Genomic DNA, 21648 nt, shown 5'->3' with positions numbered 1-21648 from the left:
AGTATCAATACCAATAAGCATCATAGATAGTAACTAAAACTTATGAGAACAAATTTCAAGTACCAGGAATCTAAAAATGGGCTTTATGGGTTTATCCCGTTTCTATTCCTGACTTTGATTTCTTTTATACTGACTCTCTTCATTTTGAATTGCTTTGCTGAGCAGCTGCTGTTTAAAATGACTTTGAGCAAAATGACAGAAGAGTGAAACTAGCCTAGAGAAGTCAAAAAGATTCCACGCAAAATGTCGAAAAAGCGGCAAAATGGGTAAAGCGAAAAAAAAGTTCGACGAAGTAAAACATAGCAGGACAAGTCGTGACGTTACAATTCAAAGAATTTTCATTGAACAAACAGAAAACTAGACCTAGAACGGACTATGAATGATTTGGGAAAACCATTTAGAAAAAATCCAATCCAAAAATCGAAAAAAAACAGTAAAAATCAAAGTGAAATTGCCGCATGTGAAAAAACCACAAGCGAAAGAGCGAATTTTTGTTCAAACACCGTTTTCTCACTGTAATTTAAAATTAGAGCGAAAAATTTCACGCCGCAAAAACACTCGCTTTTTCGCTCCACTTCCTGTTTCGGCGTGACCAAAATCACTACTCCAATTGGACTTCGAAAATCATAAAAATGTGTGAACAGATCTTAAAAAAAACATAGCCGGAAGAAATCCGGAAACGAATCTAAAAGAAAATCCATATAAACGCCATCCAACTACTCATCAAACAAAACGTGCCTTAACTACTTTATGATTATCTTGAAACAGAACCATGAAACAAAAAAGTAAAAACAATAAAATCAAATCTGTTAAAATATGATAAAAAATCTGATCAAATTTTGTTATAAATTGAGATCCCGAAAAAACTATTTCTGCCAAAATAACTTCATCATAACAACCAGTACTTACAAAAACAGCTTATGTGAATTTTCAAACATTACTTTAGGCTAAATTATGAAAAAAAAAACTCTAAATTATGAAACAATTTCACTGAAAAACTGGAAAAAATATTTCAAAAGCATATAAATCCAAAGAAAAATTCCCTTCAGCCAATAGGATATCCATATGCTTGCAGAAAAATAAACAAGTCATGATAGGCTAAGAAACTTAGATAAAAACAGAAAAGAAACGAAAAAGTGCAAAAAGTTAAGAAAAATAGATTCAATTTTCGCCATTTTTTGTCATATTTCGCAACAAAAAAATGATTCTTACCCACAAAACTGTAACCAATTGTTATCACAAACTTGCTCAAGTAGAAGGAGTTTCTTCAATACCCATTTGAGCCAGTAAAACAAAGTAATCGATAAAAAAACGCAAAAATTAGCCCGAAAATCAGCAAAATACATTAAAAACCTCCAAATTATCAACAAATTCATATGAATTTCCAAAAACTTTCAAACCACTACCGAAACCAGCCTAAGACTAAAACAAAATCACAACCAAACCTTTCAACCAAAATAAATGAAAAAAACTGCTTTAAAATGCCGCACGTGAACAAAAAAATTTCGCTCGCTTAAAGAAAATTTTTTCACACATCAATTTCTCGCTCTCTCAAAAACAGCGGTATGAACAAAAACCACTCTTTTCGCTCTGTTCCTCACTTTTGTTCAGCACCAAAATCACTCCAAATTTTTTCACGCCTTTCATTTCCCGCTTCAGAAAGGACTTCTCCAATACTCCTCTTCGTGTCGTAAAAAGACAGCGCCCCAATACAATTCAAATTCTTTGAATTGTAAAAGAATAGGAGCGCTATAATAGCCGGCTGAGAAGCTGAGGGCGGCTATTAAACAGAATTCTACGGCCGCTCATAGATTTCAAAATAGCATTGCATTTTTTGCTCGTCGACGATCACCTGAATTTTGAAGTCACAACGGATCAAAACTTTTTGTGTCTGATGAGAAATGCACACATACTGACCTGTCTTCGGAGGTAAGTGACAACATTGTCACGATTTAACTTCTCATCGCTCTCCGATAACTCAAGTGTCAAACTGACAACCTTCAGCGATAAACGAACAATCAATTTACTTGCAAAATTTAAACTTCAAAACAATTACTTTTTTCGACATCACTTCAAAATAGTAATGGACAGCTAAGTATTCAAAATGTTGAGTACGTTTATGCATAAAAGTAGACTCAAACTCTGGCCTGAGAAGTGAAGCTTCGCGACGATCTTATCATAAATTGTAATTGTAAATATGAACTAAAAATTTTTATCTAGAATTTCTTGACAGATGTCTTGCTTCGAATTCAGAAACTACGTTAGCCATCAGGAACTAAAGTTATCATTCTAAGTAAGTTAATAGGTAAGTAAGGTAATAGTTAAGTTAGTTAAGGAAATTAATAACGTCGTTTAAAGTATTTCGAAACAGCACATACTGCAGCTGTGTGAATCTATAAATATATCCCCAGTACTTTGTAAAGTGTACTATTGCCGAGCGTTATTTATGTACGCTCGGCTGAAAACTGTCGCTATTTAAAGTAAATCTTGGAGCGTGTTGTATATCGTTTTCAAAATGACACCCGACAACTCCTAAGTTGAATAAAAAACTTATTAGATCTTAAAACAATACAATATCCACTACCAGAAAGAGGAGTTCTCATACTCATTTAAAAATTAGATGTAAACAAGTAAAAAATAGCTGGCAGATTACCAGAAAATAGCCGCAATAGTTTCGTAGATCTGCAGTCTAAAAAAAAACAGTAAAAAGACAGACCAAAAAAATTCGTCTTTTCATTGAAGGCTGATATGTTAAATTTTGATTTAAAATATGTATAAGTTTTAGCTGCCTCTATTAGCTTCTCTCAAATAACCTTCATTTAGAGTGACACACACCCATTTGACCTTATCTTTTTGAATTAAAGTAAATAAAAGTCAATTTCAAAGTGAGGAAGTCAGTTTTGAGAGTGAGGTAAGTCAAGTGTGACCAAACTTAATCAAGCGAATGAACAAAAAAACTCGCTCCACTAAGAGCGAAAAATGACGTCACACACGCACTTCAGTTGAAATTACATGAAGGAATGAACAAAAAGCAGATTTGAAGTGGTTGTGACGTCATATGGTGGTAACAAAATTTGCGATGACGAAATAAGAAAAAAAACCAATAGAAGGCCAATAATAGCCCCAGCTATAGCCGCAATAGCTTCGCAGATCTGCAGTCTAAAGAAAACAGTAAAAAAGACAGACCAAAAAAATTCGTCTTTTTATTGAAGGCTGATATGTTATATTTTGATCAAAAATCTGTATAAGTTTTTGCTGCCTCTATTAGCTGCTCCCAAATAACCTCCATTTAGAGTGACACATTCACTTGACCTTATCACTCTGAAATAAGGTAAAGAAAGTCAATTTTAAAGTCATTTTTGAGAGTGGGTTAATTCACGTGTGACCAAAAACTTCATCACGCGAATAAACAAAAACTCGCTCCACTAAGAGTGAAAAATAATCTCACGCACATACTACAGTTGAAATTGCATAAACAAATGAACAAACAGCAGCATTGAAGTGGTTGTGACGTCATATGGTCGTAACAAAAATCTTAACGAAAAAAAAACATAGCAGAACAAGTCCTGACGTACAATTCAAAGAATTTTCATTGACTAAACAACAAAACTAGACCTAGAGCAAACTATGAATGGATTGGGAGAACCATTTAGAAAAAAATGCGGTGCAAAAAATCGAAAAAAACAGTAAAAATCAAAGTGAAATTGCCGCATGTGAACAAAAAACCACGAGCAAGAAAGCGAATTTTTGTTCAAACACCGTTTTCTCACTCGACTTCAAAAATTGAGCAAAAAAAAAATTCACGCCGCAAAACCACTCGCTTTTTCGCTCCCCTTCCTGTTTCGGCGTGACCAAAATCACTACTTTATTTTGACTTCAAAAATCATGAAAATGTGTGAACAGATCTTAGAAAACAGAGCCGGAAGAATTCCGGAAACGACTCTGGGAGTGAAAATCCATTTAAAAGCCATCCAACCACTCATCAGTCAAAAAGTTCCTCCACTGATTTATGTTTATCTTGGAACAAAACCATAAAACAAAAAAGTAAAAACAATAAAATCAAATCTGTTGAAATCTGATAGAAAACAATTTGATCAAATTTTGTTATAAATTGAGATCCCGAAAAAAATATATATCTGCCAAAGCTACTCCATGAAAACAACTAGTACTTACTAAAAACATTTATGTGAATTTTTAAAATACTTGGGGCCAAATTATGGAGAAAAGAACAACTTACACTAAAAAAAACTGGAGAAAGTTCATTAATTTTTAAATATTACAAAATCATATAAATCCAAATAAAAATTCTTTTCAGCCAATAGAATATCCAGATGCTTGCAAAACATTAGGCAAGTCATAATAGGCTAAGAAATTTGTCTAGAAACAGAAAAAAAAACGAAAAACTGCAAAAAATTAAGAAAAAAAGTTCCGATTTTCGCCATTTCTTAACAAAAAAAAATCATATCCACAAAACTGTATCCAATTGTTATCGAAAATTTGCTTAAGTAGTAGGGGTCTTTTCAATACCCATTTGAGCCAGTAAAACAAAACAATCGTCAAAAAACGCAAAAATTAGACCGAAAATAAGCTAAATACATGAAAAACCTCCAAATTAGCATAAAACTCATATGACTTTCCAGAAACCTTCACACCACTATCAAAACCAGACTAAAATTAAAACCAAAATCAACCAAACCTCATAACCAAAAAATGAAAATAAAACTGCTTTAAAATGCCGCACGTGAACAAATAATTTTGCTCGCTTGCAGAACTTTTCACACCTCAATTTCTCGCTCTCTAGAAAACAGCGATATGAACAAGAACCACTCCTGTTGCTCCACACTTCATTTTATTGTAAGAATTGTAAAAAAAAAACAACAGAAGGCCAATAGTAGTCCCAGCTATCGCTGTGCGGCTATTAATAAAAAGGATATGTAAGCATAAAGAATTATTATAGCACATGGAATTGAGTATACCTGTGCTCTTTCCTGCTCCATTAGGAGTTCCACATCCTCTAATCTGGTGAGAAGTGAACTGTGACTCTTTTCAAGAGACACCCGCAACTCAACCTCACGATCTAGCTGTCCTCTCATCTGAAGAAATATAAAATCACAACCGCTAGTCATAACGCAATTCGCTTTAGTGATTGCGAGTATCATTTTTTGATTTATTTTCAATTTAACTGTAACGACAAAACTTGAGATTCACAATCACAACAACTCAAAAATCATTCTACACCTCTCGCATTCAGCCGTTTCTTGTGCTATTAATACTTCAGCAGTGAAGATCCTATTTTACGTAAATCCTTATTTTCAAGTAATCATTTCAGCTAAATTATGTCAGCACCACCGACCTCTTCCGACTTTACATTCCTGTTTTATAAGATACACCGAAAGGTTATCATTCCGATAACATTTAACAACACAGTTCAACCCACCTTTTTTGTCAACAAAGACTCAATATACGTACTTCGTTCAATTTCTTGATGCTCTTCGTTTTTGCATTCTCCAGTTTCTCCAATCGCACAGTTTCTGCCAGCTAAAAGAATAAGCAGTTATTGATGTAAGCTTTTAAGGGTAAGCAGTCATCGACGTCTCCGACAATGATCTACATTTTTTAATAATAATAATTTCTAAGTTAGACTGCATTTGTAGCTAGCTCTTTGTTAATTTAATACAATATTAGTTTAATTTTATTGAACTCAAGAGTTTACATTAAATTACGTTTGACAAGTTGTCTGTCGGAGCCTTACGCGCGACAATCTGATAAGTGATCAAAATTTTTCAAAAACAGTTCAAGCATAAAGAAAAAATCCACATATCATTGATGTTCACTCGACAAAAGTTGGAATAACAGCGAAACTTGTCTTTTATGAACAAATAGTGCATCAAGCGAGAAAACACTAACCCGAGCAGCATGATTGACTTCAATTTGAGTTTTGAGTGACTGATTTTCTTCGGAGATTTTCTGTTTGGAGTCCAGTGCAGTCTGTAATTCTCCTCTCAATCGATCCAGTTCTTTGGCTACTTTCTTGTACTGAACACAATAATAAGTATTGCAACAAAGAACTCTAATTCTTGCAACCCTATGAGAAGCTAAATAAGTTTTTCCTTTTGATTTCAGCAAACGCATGAGTTCCAAAAAACTGTTTACATAACAGAATTCAATTTTTTGTAGTTCAGATTAATTGGCAAGGTAAATTTCCGCTCTAACATCGATGTCGGGAATTTAAATTCGTGCATTTTTAACGCCTCATAACTCAAATTGGGCTATGCTAATATAAAATATTTCGAATCAAATTTTCAAAATTAGAACATCTTTGACCCAAATTATTTACTCAATTCTGCAGATTTTTGCAAATCAATTCTTTCTTAGCTTCTACTGCCTAAATGTATCTCAAATGCTAAAAGACAGTAAATGTTCTGCTACATTTCTCTGAATAAATGAGATTATCAAACTACTGCCTTCGGGATCACGTTATTGAAAAAATATTTCTGAAAACTTTGAGTTCAGAACTCATTTCGTTCACTTTCAATGAAGTCACCCAAAGCTTCACTATGGTACCAAAAAGCTACGTACCGCATGATTTCTACTTTTAAGGCATGATTCGTGCTTCATAAGCTTGATTTGCGCATTAAAAAACATTTTTCAAAACTTACGGTGAGCTCTTTTCAGTTTCAACCCGCATCTCACAATTTCAAAATATTTGATTTCTGATTATTACAAAACGGTATGCATTAGTTGATCGGTTGAATGATGTCCAATTTTTTTAAAACTCCGATACCGTTTTTGCTGTTTCGTTTAATAACAGTGACTTATTTTGAGTTGTGCCCCCAATTTTTTAAAAGTTCTCATTTTGCAGATCAATTGATACGATTCATTTCAGTAAACATGAAAAGCACGTGAGCATGAAAATTTGAAGGTTAAAAAACAGAATCTTAAACTTTAGCAAAAAATCGAAAACTACTTCAAAAGTTTTTATACACTATTGTTCAAGAGCACTTCATCAGGATTTTATTGTGCAATTTGTTAGACAATCATGAAATTTGCTATCGAATAATTAAAGTGCCAGATATATATATACATATATATATATATATATATATATATATATATATATATATATATATATATATATATATAAAGAATTAAGCTGCAATTTTCAAAAAAAACGACCATCGTCACGCGTAGTATCCAGTGGTGGCTCAGGGAAGTTAGCTTTAGGATGGCTGGACAAGAGGGGTCCAAATCGCCAAGTGAAGAGGGTGGACGGGGTCAAACTCTCAGGATTATAATCCACCCTTCACACTATGAAATGTGTCCTCGAGACAGTTTCGGCGACTCGTATACTTAGAGACTAATGAAGCGTAAGGCTCTAAGAGAGCAGTTCAACTAATAAATACGCTTCCGAAATATTGTCTAATTCTTTTAATTGAATTAGTAGAGGATTTTGAGAGCGAATTTATTGTCGTCTCCAAAAGCCAAGGTCGCATTATATCAAAGTTGAGAGCCACTCAATTCGTCCAATGCATTATTGAAATAAAGAACTGTACGTCGAGCTCCAACAAACATGCCCACAGAAGGGAACTAAATTGGGAATATTTAATCAAGAACATTTGAAAAACTGATCGAGGTCAGGGAGAGATCGTCAAATAAATGCCAAGTAAAAGCGCTTAGACTTGTCCATAATTTTGTTAACATTGCCTGCAGATTGCCGGAAAATAGCCGCGATAGACGCTTGTGGCCTTCCATGAAATGAAACACTAAAGAAACAAGATAGGCAGACTGGCCAAAAGTCCTTCCGTAGACCACTAGATTTTTTGGGTTAGATACGTACTGTCATCTTTATGATACACATACGGTCTATAAGGAAAAAGCCCTAGAAGAGCTTTCTCAAAATTGATTTTCGAAATCAAAAACTCAAGACTAATACTCAAGAATTAGGGCATGTAAGTTTGGCGCTACTTAGACGCACTATTGATCTTTAAATAGTAAGCGTAAAGTTCCATAAGTCGGTTCAGAAGTCATTTTTTAGTGAGGTTAGTCACTCAATCGACCTAGAAACAAAAATGACTTCACAGAGACAAATTTTAACTGCAAAGCAGTAGAAGTCACTGAAGTCATTGAAAAAGTCAGGGTGAGACGAAACAGAAAAAGTCAGTTAGACGAAGTAAAAAAAACATAGCAGTACAAGTCCTGACGTACAATTCAAAGAATTTTCAATGACTAAACAACAAACTAGACTTATAACGGACTATAAGTGAATTGAGAAAACCATTTCAAAAAAAACATTGAAAAAAATCCGATCCAAAAAAATTGAAAAAAAAAACAGTATAAACCAAAGTGAAACTGCCGCATGTGGACAAAGAAGCACTAGCGAGGAAGCGAACTTTTGTTCAAACAACTTCTTCTCACTCTACTTAAAAAATAGAGCGAAAAAAAATCACAAAGCAAAACCACTCGCTTTTTCGCTCCATTTCCTGTTTAGGCGTGACCAAAATCACTACTCCAATTTGACTTGAAATGTGTGAACAGATCATAAAAAACAGAGCAGGACAAGTCCTGACGTAAAATTCAAAGAATTTCCATTGAATAAACAAAAAACTAGACCTATAGCGGACTATGAGTGAATTGGTAAAATCATTTCTCGAAAAAAAATCAGATCAAAAAAACAAAAAAAACGGGAAAGCAATGTAAAAATTCCGCATGTGAACAAAAAACCATTAGCGAGAAATGGAAATTTGGTTCAAACAAAAAAACTAAGTTTAGAATGATTTTTGAAAGGATTGGAAAAATCATTTAGAAAAAAATCCGATCCAAAAAATCGAAAGAAAAAACAGTAAAAAAATTACAGTGAAATTTCCGCATGTGAACAAAAAACCACTACCGAGAAATCGAATTTTTGTTCAAACACCGTTTTCTCACTCTACTTTAAAATTAGAGCAAAAAAATTTCACGCCGCAAAACCACTCGCTTTTTTGCTCCACCTCATGTTTCGGCGTGACAAAAATCACTTCTCCAATTTGACTCTAAAAATCATTAAAATGTGTGAACAGATCTTAAAAAAGACAGCGCCCCAATACAATTCAAATTCTTTGAATTGTAAAAAAAAAATTAGGAGCACAATAATAGCCGCCTGGAATTGCTGACGCGGCTATTAAAAAGGCTATCATTGTCAAAATTTTCAACTTAGATGCCAAACAAAGACGCCTATTTTGCGATCTTCCTACGTAGACGCCAAATTTTTTTTGCAAGAACTAATAATGCAGAAGTCACGCAAAAGAAATACTATTGCAGTAGTTGATTATGAAGCAAAGCAGTTGTCTCCTCGGAAAGCTATAATCAACATAGCCTTTGCGGCCCTCAAAAATTACAAACAAGCAGCTTCATTAGTAATAAAAGTACATACCTCGCTATCTAAAAGTTCGTTCTGCTTTAAGCTATTGTTGCCTGTAACTTCTGTTGTTCTACGGGGGCTAAATGAAATGTCGTGAGCCTTCGTTACTGTCGGCTGTGGTAGTGGTTTCTTATCCTGCAGATCCTGCCTTGCCTGCATATTGCACAAATGCAGCTTCAAACTCTGAACTGCACATTCAGTATTCGTTAACCTAATAACAGCCATACATGCATACCAAACATAACCGAAAAACGTCGAACCAATTGCTCTCAATAGACAGGCGGGGCTTCTATTCTATATCAGCCCGTTTGATGCTGGAGGTGGGAGTTTGATTGTACCAACCTTTGGCGCGGGACAGGGTTCAAATGATGTCGACAAAAAATGAAAATGCAAGCAGTTTCGCGCACTTTTCATTCAACTTTTAGTAGTAAACAGCCGCCAATTGAGTTCAACTGCGTAAAATTATGAGAGAAGAGCCATTTAATTCACGCAAAACTCAAGAAGTCAAGGAAGCAAAACTAATTTGAAAAGTCAAAAGGGTCAAGCAAAAATAATTGCCCCAAACTTTGTCTGAGAGCAATTAAACAACTATATTAAAAAAACATAAAAGAAAGCTAGCACCCTTTATGTTTATTAAGAAATAATTTAATTTTTGATGCGACAATACTAGAGCCTGAAAACATTAACCGACTATCATGCGGGGGCTATTTAATTTATAGGGGTTGTAGAAATGTTTTATGGGTGCAAACAAACCGACGCAACAGGGAATCGGACACCTGAGTGCCAGATCGGTAGTCTGACATCTTATATACTCAGCTACAATTAAAGCTTTTGCTTTCCTTTCGCTCATAATCGCTTTTAGCAACAAACTTTATTGCAGAACGAAAGCAACTCCAGAGAAAATTTCAGATAATGTGCAATGGTAACTTACCAGATACCCCAATGTAAAGTTGACAAAATCCATCAAAGTTTCACAGTAAACAGGAAGTTGCTTGAAAATATGATGTTTTCACGTTTGTCTGCCTAGAGTGAATTTGCACTTGTTACACATTAGAAAATAAATTGTAATTCCGTAACAGCTTTCACTGCGAAACTTGGATGAAAATCACCAATTTTTCATCAGTGTATCTGTTAAATAACCATTGCAATATACCTGAAATGCATGGACAGGCAAGGCCACTAGTGCAGGGAGATCAACAGTGCAAAAATTGTTTTTATCTGTGATTTCAAGTTGGACTATTATTGCATCAAAAAATATATTTTTAATTGAAACAATATGGGGTGCTAACTTACTTTTGGTGCTTAGTAAATCTTTGGCTTTGGTTAATGTTATAAGTTATCATAAATTTATAAATCAAACAATATTGTCCTCCTAATTCATACAATCTGGGGTTCGGTTTTCATAAAAACAATTTAAACATAGCTTGCCAAAAAATAGCCACAATAGCTCCGTAGGTCTGCAATCTCAAAACGATAGTAAAAGAGACGAAAAAGAAATTTTTCATAAAATGCTGGGATGTTATATTTTGATTATGAATCTGTACAATTTATTGCTCTTTCCATCAGCTGCTCTTCAATAGCCTTCAATTAGAGTGACACGCACTCACTTGACCTTATCTCTTTGAATTTGTTATATTTTGACTACGACTCTGTATAAGGGATTGCTGCTTCTGTTAGCTGATCTCCAATAACCTTCAACTAGAGTGACACGCACTCACTTGACCTTACCTCTTTGAATTAAATCTAACATAGCTGGCAGGTTGCCAGAAAACAGCCGCAATAGCTTTGTAGATGTGCAGTCTCAAAAAGATAGTAACAGAAACAGACCACAGAAAAATCTTTTTCTTAAATTCTGAGATGTTAAATTTTGATTAAGAATGTGTATAAGTGATTGCTCCTTCTATTAGCTGCTCTCCAATAACCTTCAATTAGTGTCACACGCATTTAATTGACCTTATCTCTTCGAATTAAAGCACAGAAAACTCAGTTTCAGAGTCAGAAAGTCATTTTTGAGAGCGAAGTCACGCATGACCAAGAATTTCATCACGCGAATGAACAAAACACTCGCTCCACCAAAAGTGAAGATGACTCAGTTGAAATTGCATGTACGAATGAACAAAAGCAGATTTGAAGCGGTTGTGACGTCATATAGTCGTAACAAAAATCTTGACGAAAAAAACAAAGGACAAGTCCTGAAAAACAATCCAAAAATTGAATGAAACACTGTACTGTATCTGCCCCATAGATCAATTGGACAATGCCAGTCAAAAGACTAGCAGTCTCATAAGTTGACAAAACTTAAATAAACAAACCAAACGAAAATAATCATTGCTAATACTTTTGAAAATATTTTACTGAAGGCTGAAACTTATCCATTAAAATACATCTATTAACCCACACACAAGTCTTAGAAGGGGTTTATTGAAAACCAGATATAGAAAAACTGTAGAAAAAGTACATACTTTTAAAAAAAAATGCGAATTGCAAAATTTCAAGTTTCTAGATTTAAAAAAATTCATATGTTCAAAAACATTTTTGCCTCTCAGATTTGTCCCAAAACCCCAATGCATGACCTAAAAAAATTTCATTGGCCCTTAAAGATCGATAATTTTGATTTTGAAATGTTGCTACAACTCTTCATCTTTATATCTTCAAAATCATTTCATTGTCTTCAAAAACTATGCAGTAGCCCAATATCAAGCCGAAAAACACCTCACTGGCCAATAAAAATCGAGACTCAGAACATAATTTTCAGAAAAATTAAAAAATATTCAGACTATCACATAAAATGGAAAACTTGTAATATTAAAAAAAATGAAAACCATATTGCCCACTAACAACTATGCAGCAACCTAATTTTCGACCCTAGAGGATGCTGTCTGGCCTCTGGAGCTGGAAAGTCAAAAATGACAAAAATTTTATTGAGATGTTGCCAAAATTTGTTATAATAGTATCTTCAGAACCATTTCATTGTCTTCAGGAATTATCCAGTGAACCAAATCTAAGCTTACAAAGTTTCTCGTCCATGAAGATTGATAGACTTGGAATATGATTAAAATTTTTGGAAAATTAGAAAAAGAATTTCAAATTTTATAACAAAAAAATGCAAAAATTTTCTATATTAAAATTTGAAAACCAGATCAATTCCAATAGCAACTATACAGTAACATATTGTTGAACCCTATAGGCCCCTGGGGATAGATATTCTCAAAAAACAAGAAAAAATTTCAAAAACCTTGATAAAAGTTGCAAGATTTATCAAAATTGCAAAAAAAAATATTGACATTAAAATCTTGAAAACCACTCGAAAAAATTGCAAAACATCAAACACTTTAGGAGTTTCCTCGCCCACTGGGGATGGCAAAACACTGACTATAAATATCAAATTAGAAAAAATAAAAGTTCTATAAAAGAATTGCAACAATTCGTGATGTTAAAAGGTTGAAAACCATTCCATTACCACTAGAAACTACAAAGTAACCTATTATCAAACCATAGGGCTGAAAAAACTCAAAAAATCAAACATTTTTGAAAAAAATGAAAATATTTCAAAAATCAGTATGAACTTGCGGGTTTATGTTTGGAGTACCAAAACATATAGCTCTTAAAATGAACATAAAAAGTAATTATGTCTTGCAGAAAACCTCTATCAATTTTACAGACCTCAATTTTAGACTGGTCCGACAAAAAAATGAAAAACGACGAAAAAACGGGGAAAATTTCAACTTTTTTAGCTCAAAAACTCCTTAAAAAAAGAATTTTTAACCTTGAATTACGACCTTCCAAGTAGCTTCACCACTCTAAGCACTTGAAGGTTTACTCAGCGCGGCTAAGGGCCTCTAATGAAAATTGATGCCTGGTGAGCTTTAACTGTTTCTCCCGTTTTGAAAGATCAAAGTCATGAAAAAAGGTGTGAAAACATCTTACAAAAATAAAGACCGAGCACCAATACAATCGAATTCTTGGATTGTAAAAAGACAGAGCACCAACTCTTGGATTTTAAAAACCAAGAGAAGATCAATAAAAGTCCCAGCTATCGCTGTGCGGCTATTAATAACCATACCCGGCAGATTGGCGAAAAATAGCCGCCGCTGATTCCCATAACCACAATCGGGATTGAAAGATGAGATAAAAAAAGATTTCTGTAGAAAAACAATTTTAAAGTGCGAACTAGTTTGATGTCATTTTGTAGCATACTCCTGTCTTGCAGTGAGACAACACAGGGGCTAGTATCAATACCAATAAGCATTAAAATTGGTAACTACGAACAAAGTTCGAGCAACGGTCATCTAAAACTGGACAATATGGGTTTATCCCGTTCCTATTTCTGATTTCGTTTTTTGATACTGACTCTGTTTATTGTGAATTGATTTGCTGATCAACTGCTGTTTAAAAACACTTTTAGCAGAATGAGAGAAGAGTGAAACTAGCCCAGAGAAGTCAAAGATTTCACGCAAAATGTTGAACAAGCTGTGAACTAAGGTAAAGCGAAAAATTTTCATTCGACGAAGTAAAAGACATAGCAGGGCACGTCTTGGCGTAAAATTCTAGGAATTTTCATTTAACAAACCAAAAATTAGACCTAGAACGGACTATGAGTGAATTGGGAAAACCATTTTTAAAAAAAAATCAGATTAAAAAAACACAAAAAAAAACAGAAAATCAATGTCAAAATGCCGCTAGCGAGAACAAAAAACCACTATCGAGAAAAGTAAATTTGATTCTGACAAAAAGAGGCCTAGAATGAACTATGAATGGATTGGGAAAACCAAAGTGAAATTGCCGCATGTGAACAAAAAACCACTAGCGAGAAAGCGAGTTTTTGTTCAAACTCTTTTCCTCACTCTACTTTAAAATTAGTAAGAAAAAATTTCACGCCGCAAAACCACTCGCTTTTTCGCTCCATTTCCTCTTTCGGCGTGACCAAAATCACTACTCCAATTTGACTTCAAAAATCACGAAAACGTGTGAAGAGATCTTAAAAAAACAGCGCCCTAATACAATTCAATTTTTTTTTCCAAAAAAGGAGCGCTATAATAGGCGGCTGAGAAGCTGAGGCAGCTATTAAAAAAGTACTTGAATCTTGCTACCCGACCGTCTATTGGAACTCTTTAGACACTAATTGATTTTGGACACCACTTCATTCAGTGCTACATTAAAGCATAGTTAAAATGCATAAATCAGCTACTATGATTCAATGTATGCAAATTTATTTAATTGGAACCGCGACAAAACAGCAGTTAGTGGATGGTCACTCACTTGGAGGCTAAATTTTCGTACGCATTGTGAATGTCAGCATACTGCATTTTGGTAAAAGTTGACAAATTAGAGTCATCTTGAATGCTGTCCGTGTGGCTGATAATTTCCGAGTCTCTGATAACATCTGAGTTTCCCGCTGCCGAGTCCTCAGACATCAATTATATCTGAAACTTAAGTTAGTAATATTCATAATCCAACTTAAATCACCTTATAATCTCTATTCAAATCTCCATTTAAAATATCATTTTTCGGATCTTTTCCGTATATGGGAGTTGACTTGCAACCGCTGAGTTGACCGACTACACCATCTGGGAAGGGGCTTCTTTTGAGTTGACTTTTTTAATTGAACGGGCGATGTTATTGACACACATCGAGACATCCGCGTGGCTCTCGACTGTTCCAGTTGGATAGTGTACCAGGCCTAACTATTGACTTTTTCTTCAATTGAAGGATGATGTTAAAAATGAAGAGAGTTCGCCAACTGAACTAAAATTAAACAAAATACAACTTTGTTAACTTTCATCTGAGCTAGATTTAGAATTTTCATTTAAGAGATCAGCAAAAAGAGGAGTACAAATCAATTGATTATCTAAGTTTCCACAAAATTGTATTGTTTGGGCAATTTGATCTTGATGAAACAACGAGAAGCTTAGCTTGTTATCTTCAGTAGCGGCACTGCAATTCAGAATAATGGTTTCTTCATCGTTGTCCACGCCGTTTGAAAACCTCATTCGCATGGAGCCATCCATCAGAATTTCAAACGACCCATCGACAAAACCTCCCGATAGATCATCTTTCATACTCATAGACTCGGCGCTGGTTTCAGTTGTAGTGTCTGAATGTTCATTTGTGCATTCTGCGGCTTCTTCTGTCTTTTTCGACCACATGAAAGGAGCGAGCGAAGGAAACTGGAAAAGGTAGAGTTTTTCATCAGCGGATGACATTTCCTCATTCTTTATATGCTCCAAATATTTTTTAGCATTTAGCAGATCGCCCAGATTGGAGGCATTTCCAACTAAACTCAATGGGCATTTATTGTTTTTCAAATCAGCTACAAAATTGCCAGTTAGAATGTTATCCAATGTCAAATCGTCAACAGATTCCGCCAGAAATTCGTTGGCACTACCTGCTGCTGACGCAGCATCGCTGGCCGTTGAAGCTGATTTTGATAAACCTCCCATCTGCTGACTTGCAACGCCTTCTGAAAATACTCCGGTAGTTTGTACAAACTCTTTTTTAAATCTGCCCTTGCTTTTAGAGCCCCAATCTTTCCCAGCGATGCCAGATTTGCCCTTTCTTCCAGTCTGCTCTGAATTCATTTCAGCTGTAGCAGCAGGAGTAGATCTCATCACATTAAGATTCGGCACAAAACTTCTTTTGGTGACTGTTGAAGATGATGTCGCGCAATCACCACCTTCGGTCGATAATCGAGAATCATCAGATTTATCGGAAACTTTCTGTTGTGACGATTGGATTCGCCTTGCGTGCAAATGTGATAGCCCTGGCAGGCTGCTAGGAACTTTATCGGAACTTTTATTATCCATTGTACTCTCCTGAAAGGAACATACAAATGCATTTTGATATAACAGCTATTAGTGCTAACTGACAAACCATGCTAGTTGTCTTTAATATATAGAAATTAGCTTTTCAACAAATTAAGTTATGTTGTTGCATCAGTGTCATCCTCTGTTTTTCGTTTACAAAAAATATCGAGTTGGGCTAAGATGAAAACGAAATGTTCCATTAACAGTACAAAGTTTTTATAGTTTTCAGGACAATTAATAACGAGCCTTCCGCAGAAAAAATGCAGAAAACTAGTTGCAAAAGCAGTGTTCATAAGTTCTAAAACCTTACCCAGGCCTAGGCCTCGACTTATGAAAAGGCTTTAAAAGTCTAGTAGAGGGGACAATATTGACTACAGGGGTCTTCCCATTATAGCCCCCCCCCCATTATGGTATATTCGCTATGATTGGGGGGGCTATAGGTTATCTGACCACTAAGCTGGGGGGCTATAATAACCCGGTCGAGCTAACTAGTAAAAGTTGAGCTAATATCTTTTTATGGGTCGAGCTAAAGTCTTTTCATAACGAAGAAAGTCCAGCTACGGTCTCTTCATGTGCCCACCATTAGTCAGTTTTTTTCTGCTTCTGTGCATACAAAGCAGAAAAAAAACACCAGCTTGATTTAAAAAAGGATTGTCAATTTCTTACGAACGTTTTCGAACTCTGAGTTCATCGTCAGGTTATAAACAATACAATAGTTGACTTTAACTTGACTTTGTTTGCACACATTGTGTCGAACTTAAGTCCAGTTCAAATTTTGTGTCGAGCCAAAGTCTTTTGTAAGATTTTTGGTCCAGCTGAACTATTTTGCGAAAAATCTGATAAAGTCCAGAATGTCTTTAAGTCCAGCTAAAATCTTTTTATAGCTCAAATGAGTAGAGTATGGTCTTTTCATAGTATATTTTGGTCGAGCATTGTCTTTTCATAAGTCTGTCTTTTCATAAGTCTGTCTTTTCAAAAGTCTGTCTTTTCAAAAGTCTGTCTTTTCAAAAGTCTGTCTTTTCATAAGTCGTAGACCTGGGTATAAATCCGAGTGCAAAGTTTCCACTCCTATACCGCAAGCTAGGCTAAACAACTGAAGCCCCCACTAGCATGGCGAGTGCCTTGCATACTGAGTCCAATCTTCGATGCAAGCTTAGGTTTTGCCAATACAATACACGGAACGGTTGATCTTTTGGGTCTCCCCTGTTATACCCCCCCACCATGAAATTATAGACTGCCAATATGGTAAAAATTACCATGATTGATGGGGCTATAGGTTATCTGACCACAAAGCTGGGGGGTGGGAGGGGAGCTATAATGGGAAAACCCAGATTTGTCGAATCTATAATTCGACGAAAATCAAGGACCTTAAATCCTTTATCAATGCCAAAAGATATTAGTGAAGTTCACCAAGTTTCCCAAATTCTGATCGATTGTTAGGTCTGGATTTGACAATTAAAGTTTCGATGAACCCCCAAACTAAGTACAACTGCTGAGGAATTGTAAATTAAAAACTAAATTGATTTAAAACGAACGTTTTCGAACATTGATTTCATTGTCAGGTTTACTTAAAACTGATTCCCAGTCGAATAAAATTAATTACAACGAATATAAATTTGTCGTTGACTCCATCTATTTAAATGAGTTAAAGTAACAACTAATTTTTAATATCAATCACAGTTAAAACATTTACAGCTTTTTAAATTCATTTTATACACCAAAACACTTCAATCTTCATTCCAGTTTTCGAAATTCCGGTGTATTTTGTTTTCAATTCCTGAGAAGGAATTTCATTCCTACTGTTGTTATCTTTTTTTGTTGGGGTTAACAAAACATCGAATCAAAATGTACCAGAATCATTTGTGAAATTCAAGTCTTTTTTTATGCTTTTGCACTAGCATAAAATTCCCGACAATTTCAACGTCAATTCCCGTCAATTTTCAACGTCAATTCCCGCCAAGAAAAAACTCATCGCGCGTATTTATTTGCGGTTTCAAACATTTTAATGTAGATCGTATCTGTTGTCATTAGTTTCAAACCCAGCGAAATGCATCGAGAATGTCCCACACAAACTTATGCGCCGGCACCACAACATTTAAAAAAGTGTTGTACCAAAAGGGAGTATTTCTTTGGATGCTCCGGATTAATAATGGTAACATGTCCGCCGGTTTTGACAACATAGACGGTACTGCATCCGTTACATGTTTTTTATATACTACATTCTATTTCAGACTGTGGTGGTCCTAACTCAAGGTGGTCCAGCAAGTTATTAATATTCTTGTTGTAAACATAATTTGAAAACCAAACAATTTTTTCAGTCAACTCGCAAAAGTTTGAGTGATGTTTCCTCTGTATTGAACAACAAAACGCCGGTTTAGGCTCATTTTTGTTGAGATTTTCATTTGCTTTGAAATATTGTGAGTTTGTTGGGGATTTTGCTGTATTTTTTTGTAAAATGTATCCAACAACAACGGTCTCATTAACAGCATTGGAAGACCACTCAGTTGGATACTGATTTTCTCTCCGGATATTCTGATTTTTTTAAGGGCTATATCACTGGTTGCCGTGAAAATCCTATTTACAATCCCTTGAACCACATTTTTGTAATCTATGCAGTAACGCTCCACATCTACGAAAATTTAGGAATATGCCGGTATCAAAAGACTTTTGACACCAATGACAGCCAATTTTTTTTGCATCGCTGATATTTATTTTCAAATCTAGGGAGCCAATGTCTCCATTACCGTTGGAAGTCTCAAGAGTGAATGGTAATTTTTGTGATCGGAATACGCTTACTCAAGGTACTGTAGAGCAGTACCCTTAACATTGCATACTATGCCTTCCACTAACCTCTGGAATAATTTAAATTCGTATATGTCATCGATTGAACCTTTTTCTGCACGATGCGAACAGATCCATATCGTTTTTTGCATGTTTTGATAATCAGTGTTAGTAATACCTCGGCATTAGATCAGTTTTTGCTCGATTTGCACTCCACTCCATTCTCTCAGAAGGCAACGGGTCGGTTACAACGAGTGCATTTTCCCATCATGTCGGAAGTTTAGTTCTCCCTTCCCTCATTTTTTTCTGCAGAATTATTTTAAAAGATTTTATCCACAAGCTTGCCAAAATTAGCGCCAGCGAAATACCCATGGCTAAGCAGTCCGATTGTGTGTGTCATATTTTATTACACTTAAATAGAACATTCGCTACGGCTAATCTCAAAAGGCTCTCCATAGCATACCTCTGAATCTCAGGAACCTCCTCACCGGTGCATAGTTCCTTAAGCACAATTTTAACGGGTTGTACAAATTTCTATTATCGAAAGGTACGAATAGCGCATCTTCCTCCAAATATGTTGCCTCTAAAGCGGCTCTGGTAGTTTTCAAGCTGGTCTCAATATTGGCACCTGGTAGCTTCTACAAGGATACAAAAATTTTTTGATGTTCTCCCGCCTGCTAAAAGTTACTGTCACAACACGCCGAAGTGGAGTATCTATTTGTACATTAGCTTGTCCGAAAAACCTCAATGGTTGCGATCCAGTTGTCCGTAGCCTGTGATAAATATTTTCACCTATATTTCTCTGTTTCATTTGTCGATACAATTTTTTTTCCATTTTTTTCTAGTTTTTATGGTTAGATTTTCTTTCTCTCCATTACGAGACTAAAATTGAATTGCACTGAGGATTTCATTTTGTTTATCCAAGTATGTTTTTTCTTTCGTCAGGCAAAAACCAGACCATTAATCAAATGATACACAATTTATTGCTTCCCCTAAGAGCTTAAGCTCAAAACTCTGTACAATCTGTTCTGTAAACAAGTCGTCTATTGGGAATCCAAAACGTCCTAATTAACCGCAATAATATCATCATTATTTTTACAGCTTTTCTATAAATCTATTCGATATTCACTGTTTATTTGTTTAAATTAAATTTTTAAAGTTAACTCCAAAATTATCCAAGTTTAATTTGATATATCTACTTTTTGTCAACTTTTATAATTGGCGATCAGTTGGAACAATAACTTTTTTAATGACGCGCAATTTTATCGGGGCTACTTTTTGCGTAATCTGGGGTTTTTTTGAAAATTATAAACGAATTATATAAGGCGCTGAGTTTTTGAAATCATTTTTCTTTTTGGGTTCTTTTATGTTAATTTGCGAAATGTTATTAGAGCGGAGTATTTTCTTTTCAATTACCAATAATCTTTTTTTTTGCAAAGGAAGACTAATGAACATATTTACACTACAAATGCAGGTAAAGGCTCAAAATTTTTTGACTGCTTCATTTAAAGGCTTACCGTTTAAACACTGTAAAAGCGTTAATTTGTTTTTTAACAGATCCAACTGCCGTCCTATGGAGCCACATGATAATCAAATTTTTAGTTGTTTTTATGACTATTTTAAATTTTGATGAAAATTTTAGTGGACTTTAAAATTTTGAGCTTTTGCCACATTTTTGTTTTTGTTTCAGTCAACTTGTGTTTTGGTCTCAGCAGATAGGTTGCATCAGTCAGAAATGTGGCTGAGCAAGGTCAGAAACGTATGTGCAATCAATCATTGCCGAGTCTTCTTGTTGTCTAAAGCCTTACAAACGAAAATCGAATTCACAGAGACTATATAGTTAAAGATATTCTTACCGCTAGCCAAAAAAACATCGCTATCTTTTTAAAACAGAGGCACTAATAGTATTGACGAGGTTGTTAGTTGGAAGAGAGTGCTATAACGTATGCCGCTTTAACAGAACCAGTTTTTAAGCATCACGTTAAGATGAAGATGTTGTGCAGCTGGAACAATATTTACAATTTGAGGGAGTCCGATCCGTACAACAGGTTTGATTAAAAACATGAAATACGCAGGGCCCTTTAATATGGGTCTAATATTCTTTTTTTGGTGTTTTGTTAAGTTTGAACCAATATTAACTTCTTTATCAATATTGATTCAAACTTAACAAAACACCTAAAAAAGAATATTAGACCCAGAGTAAAAAGCCATGCGTTTTCCATGTTCTTATATAAAACAAATTTGTCTGAAATTCAGAAAACCGTGCAAGGTTCAGACAACAAGTGATCGTCAGGGGACGACAATCTCAGCAATGCTTTAAACAAAATTTTGAGTTCGGTAACAGCAGTATACTCAGAATACCTAATTAATCTTTCATTCAGTACAAGCGTTTTTTCCGATGCACTATCGAATGCTAAGGTTTTCCCGCTTCATAAAGAACGCTCCAAAGTTGATGAAAATAATTTCAGGCCAATATCCTTTTTATATGTATGAAGCAAAAGTTTTCGAAAGAGTCATGTACAACCGACTATATTCATTCATCGAATGTTTTAATCTATTGCATACTAACCAGTTTGGTTCTAGAACAAAACACAGCACTATTAATGCATTGGTTCAACTAACAGAAACAATACGCCGAAATCAGAACAAAAACATCATCAGCTTTTT

The 21648-nt window shown here is 34.9% G+C and overlaps 2 protein-coding genes across 3 annotated transcripts in view; one reads left to right on the top strand and one right to left on the bottom strand.

Annotated features, from left to right (window-relative positions):
• LOC142334689 (uncharacterized) overlaps positions 1 to 21648 on the bottom strand; it is a 293593-nt gene that overhangs the window by 27061 nt on the left and 244884 nt on the right. Inside the window, exons 2-7 of one of the 2 annotated variants that reach the window (XM_075382926.1) lie at positions 14657 to 14822; positions 9410 to 9608; positions 5908 to 6036; positions 5470 to 5538; positions 4977 to 5093; positions 1918 to 1998 (exon numbers count right to left, since the gene is read on the bottom strand). In XM_075382926.1, coding sequence (XP_075239041.1) covers positions 1918 to 1998; positions 4977 to 5093; positions 5470 to 5538; positions 5908 to 6036; positions 9410 to 9608; positions 14657 to 14811 — 750 coding nt within the window. In that variant the 5' untranslated portion in view covers positions 14812 to 14822. The remainder of the gene's footprint in view (positions 1 to 1917; positions 1999 to 4976; positions 5094 to 5469; positions 5539 to 5907; positions 6037 to 9409; positions 9609 to 14656; positions 14823 to 21648) is intronic. The other variant, XM_075382935.1, reaches the window with a different exon arrangement.
• LOC142334701 (ATP synthase peripheral stalk subunit F6, mitochondrial-like) overlaps positions 1 to 21648 on the top strand; it is a 117357-nt gene that overhangs the window by 16694 nt on the left and 79015 nt on the right. The gene's annotated exons all lie outside the window — the stretch shown is intronic.

Source organism: Convolutriloba macropyga, chromosome 1 (genome assembly GCF_964194025.1).
Source record: "Convolutriloba macropyga chromosome 1, txConMacr16.3, whole genome shotgun sequence".
Classification (NCBI taxonomy): domain Eukaryota; kingdom Metazoa; phylum Xenacoelomorpha; order Acoela; family Convolutidae; genus Convolutriloba; species Convolutriloba macropyga.
Note: the sequence above shows the minus strand (reverse complement) of the source record. Positions and strands in the feature narration are given on the sequence as shown.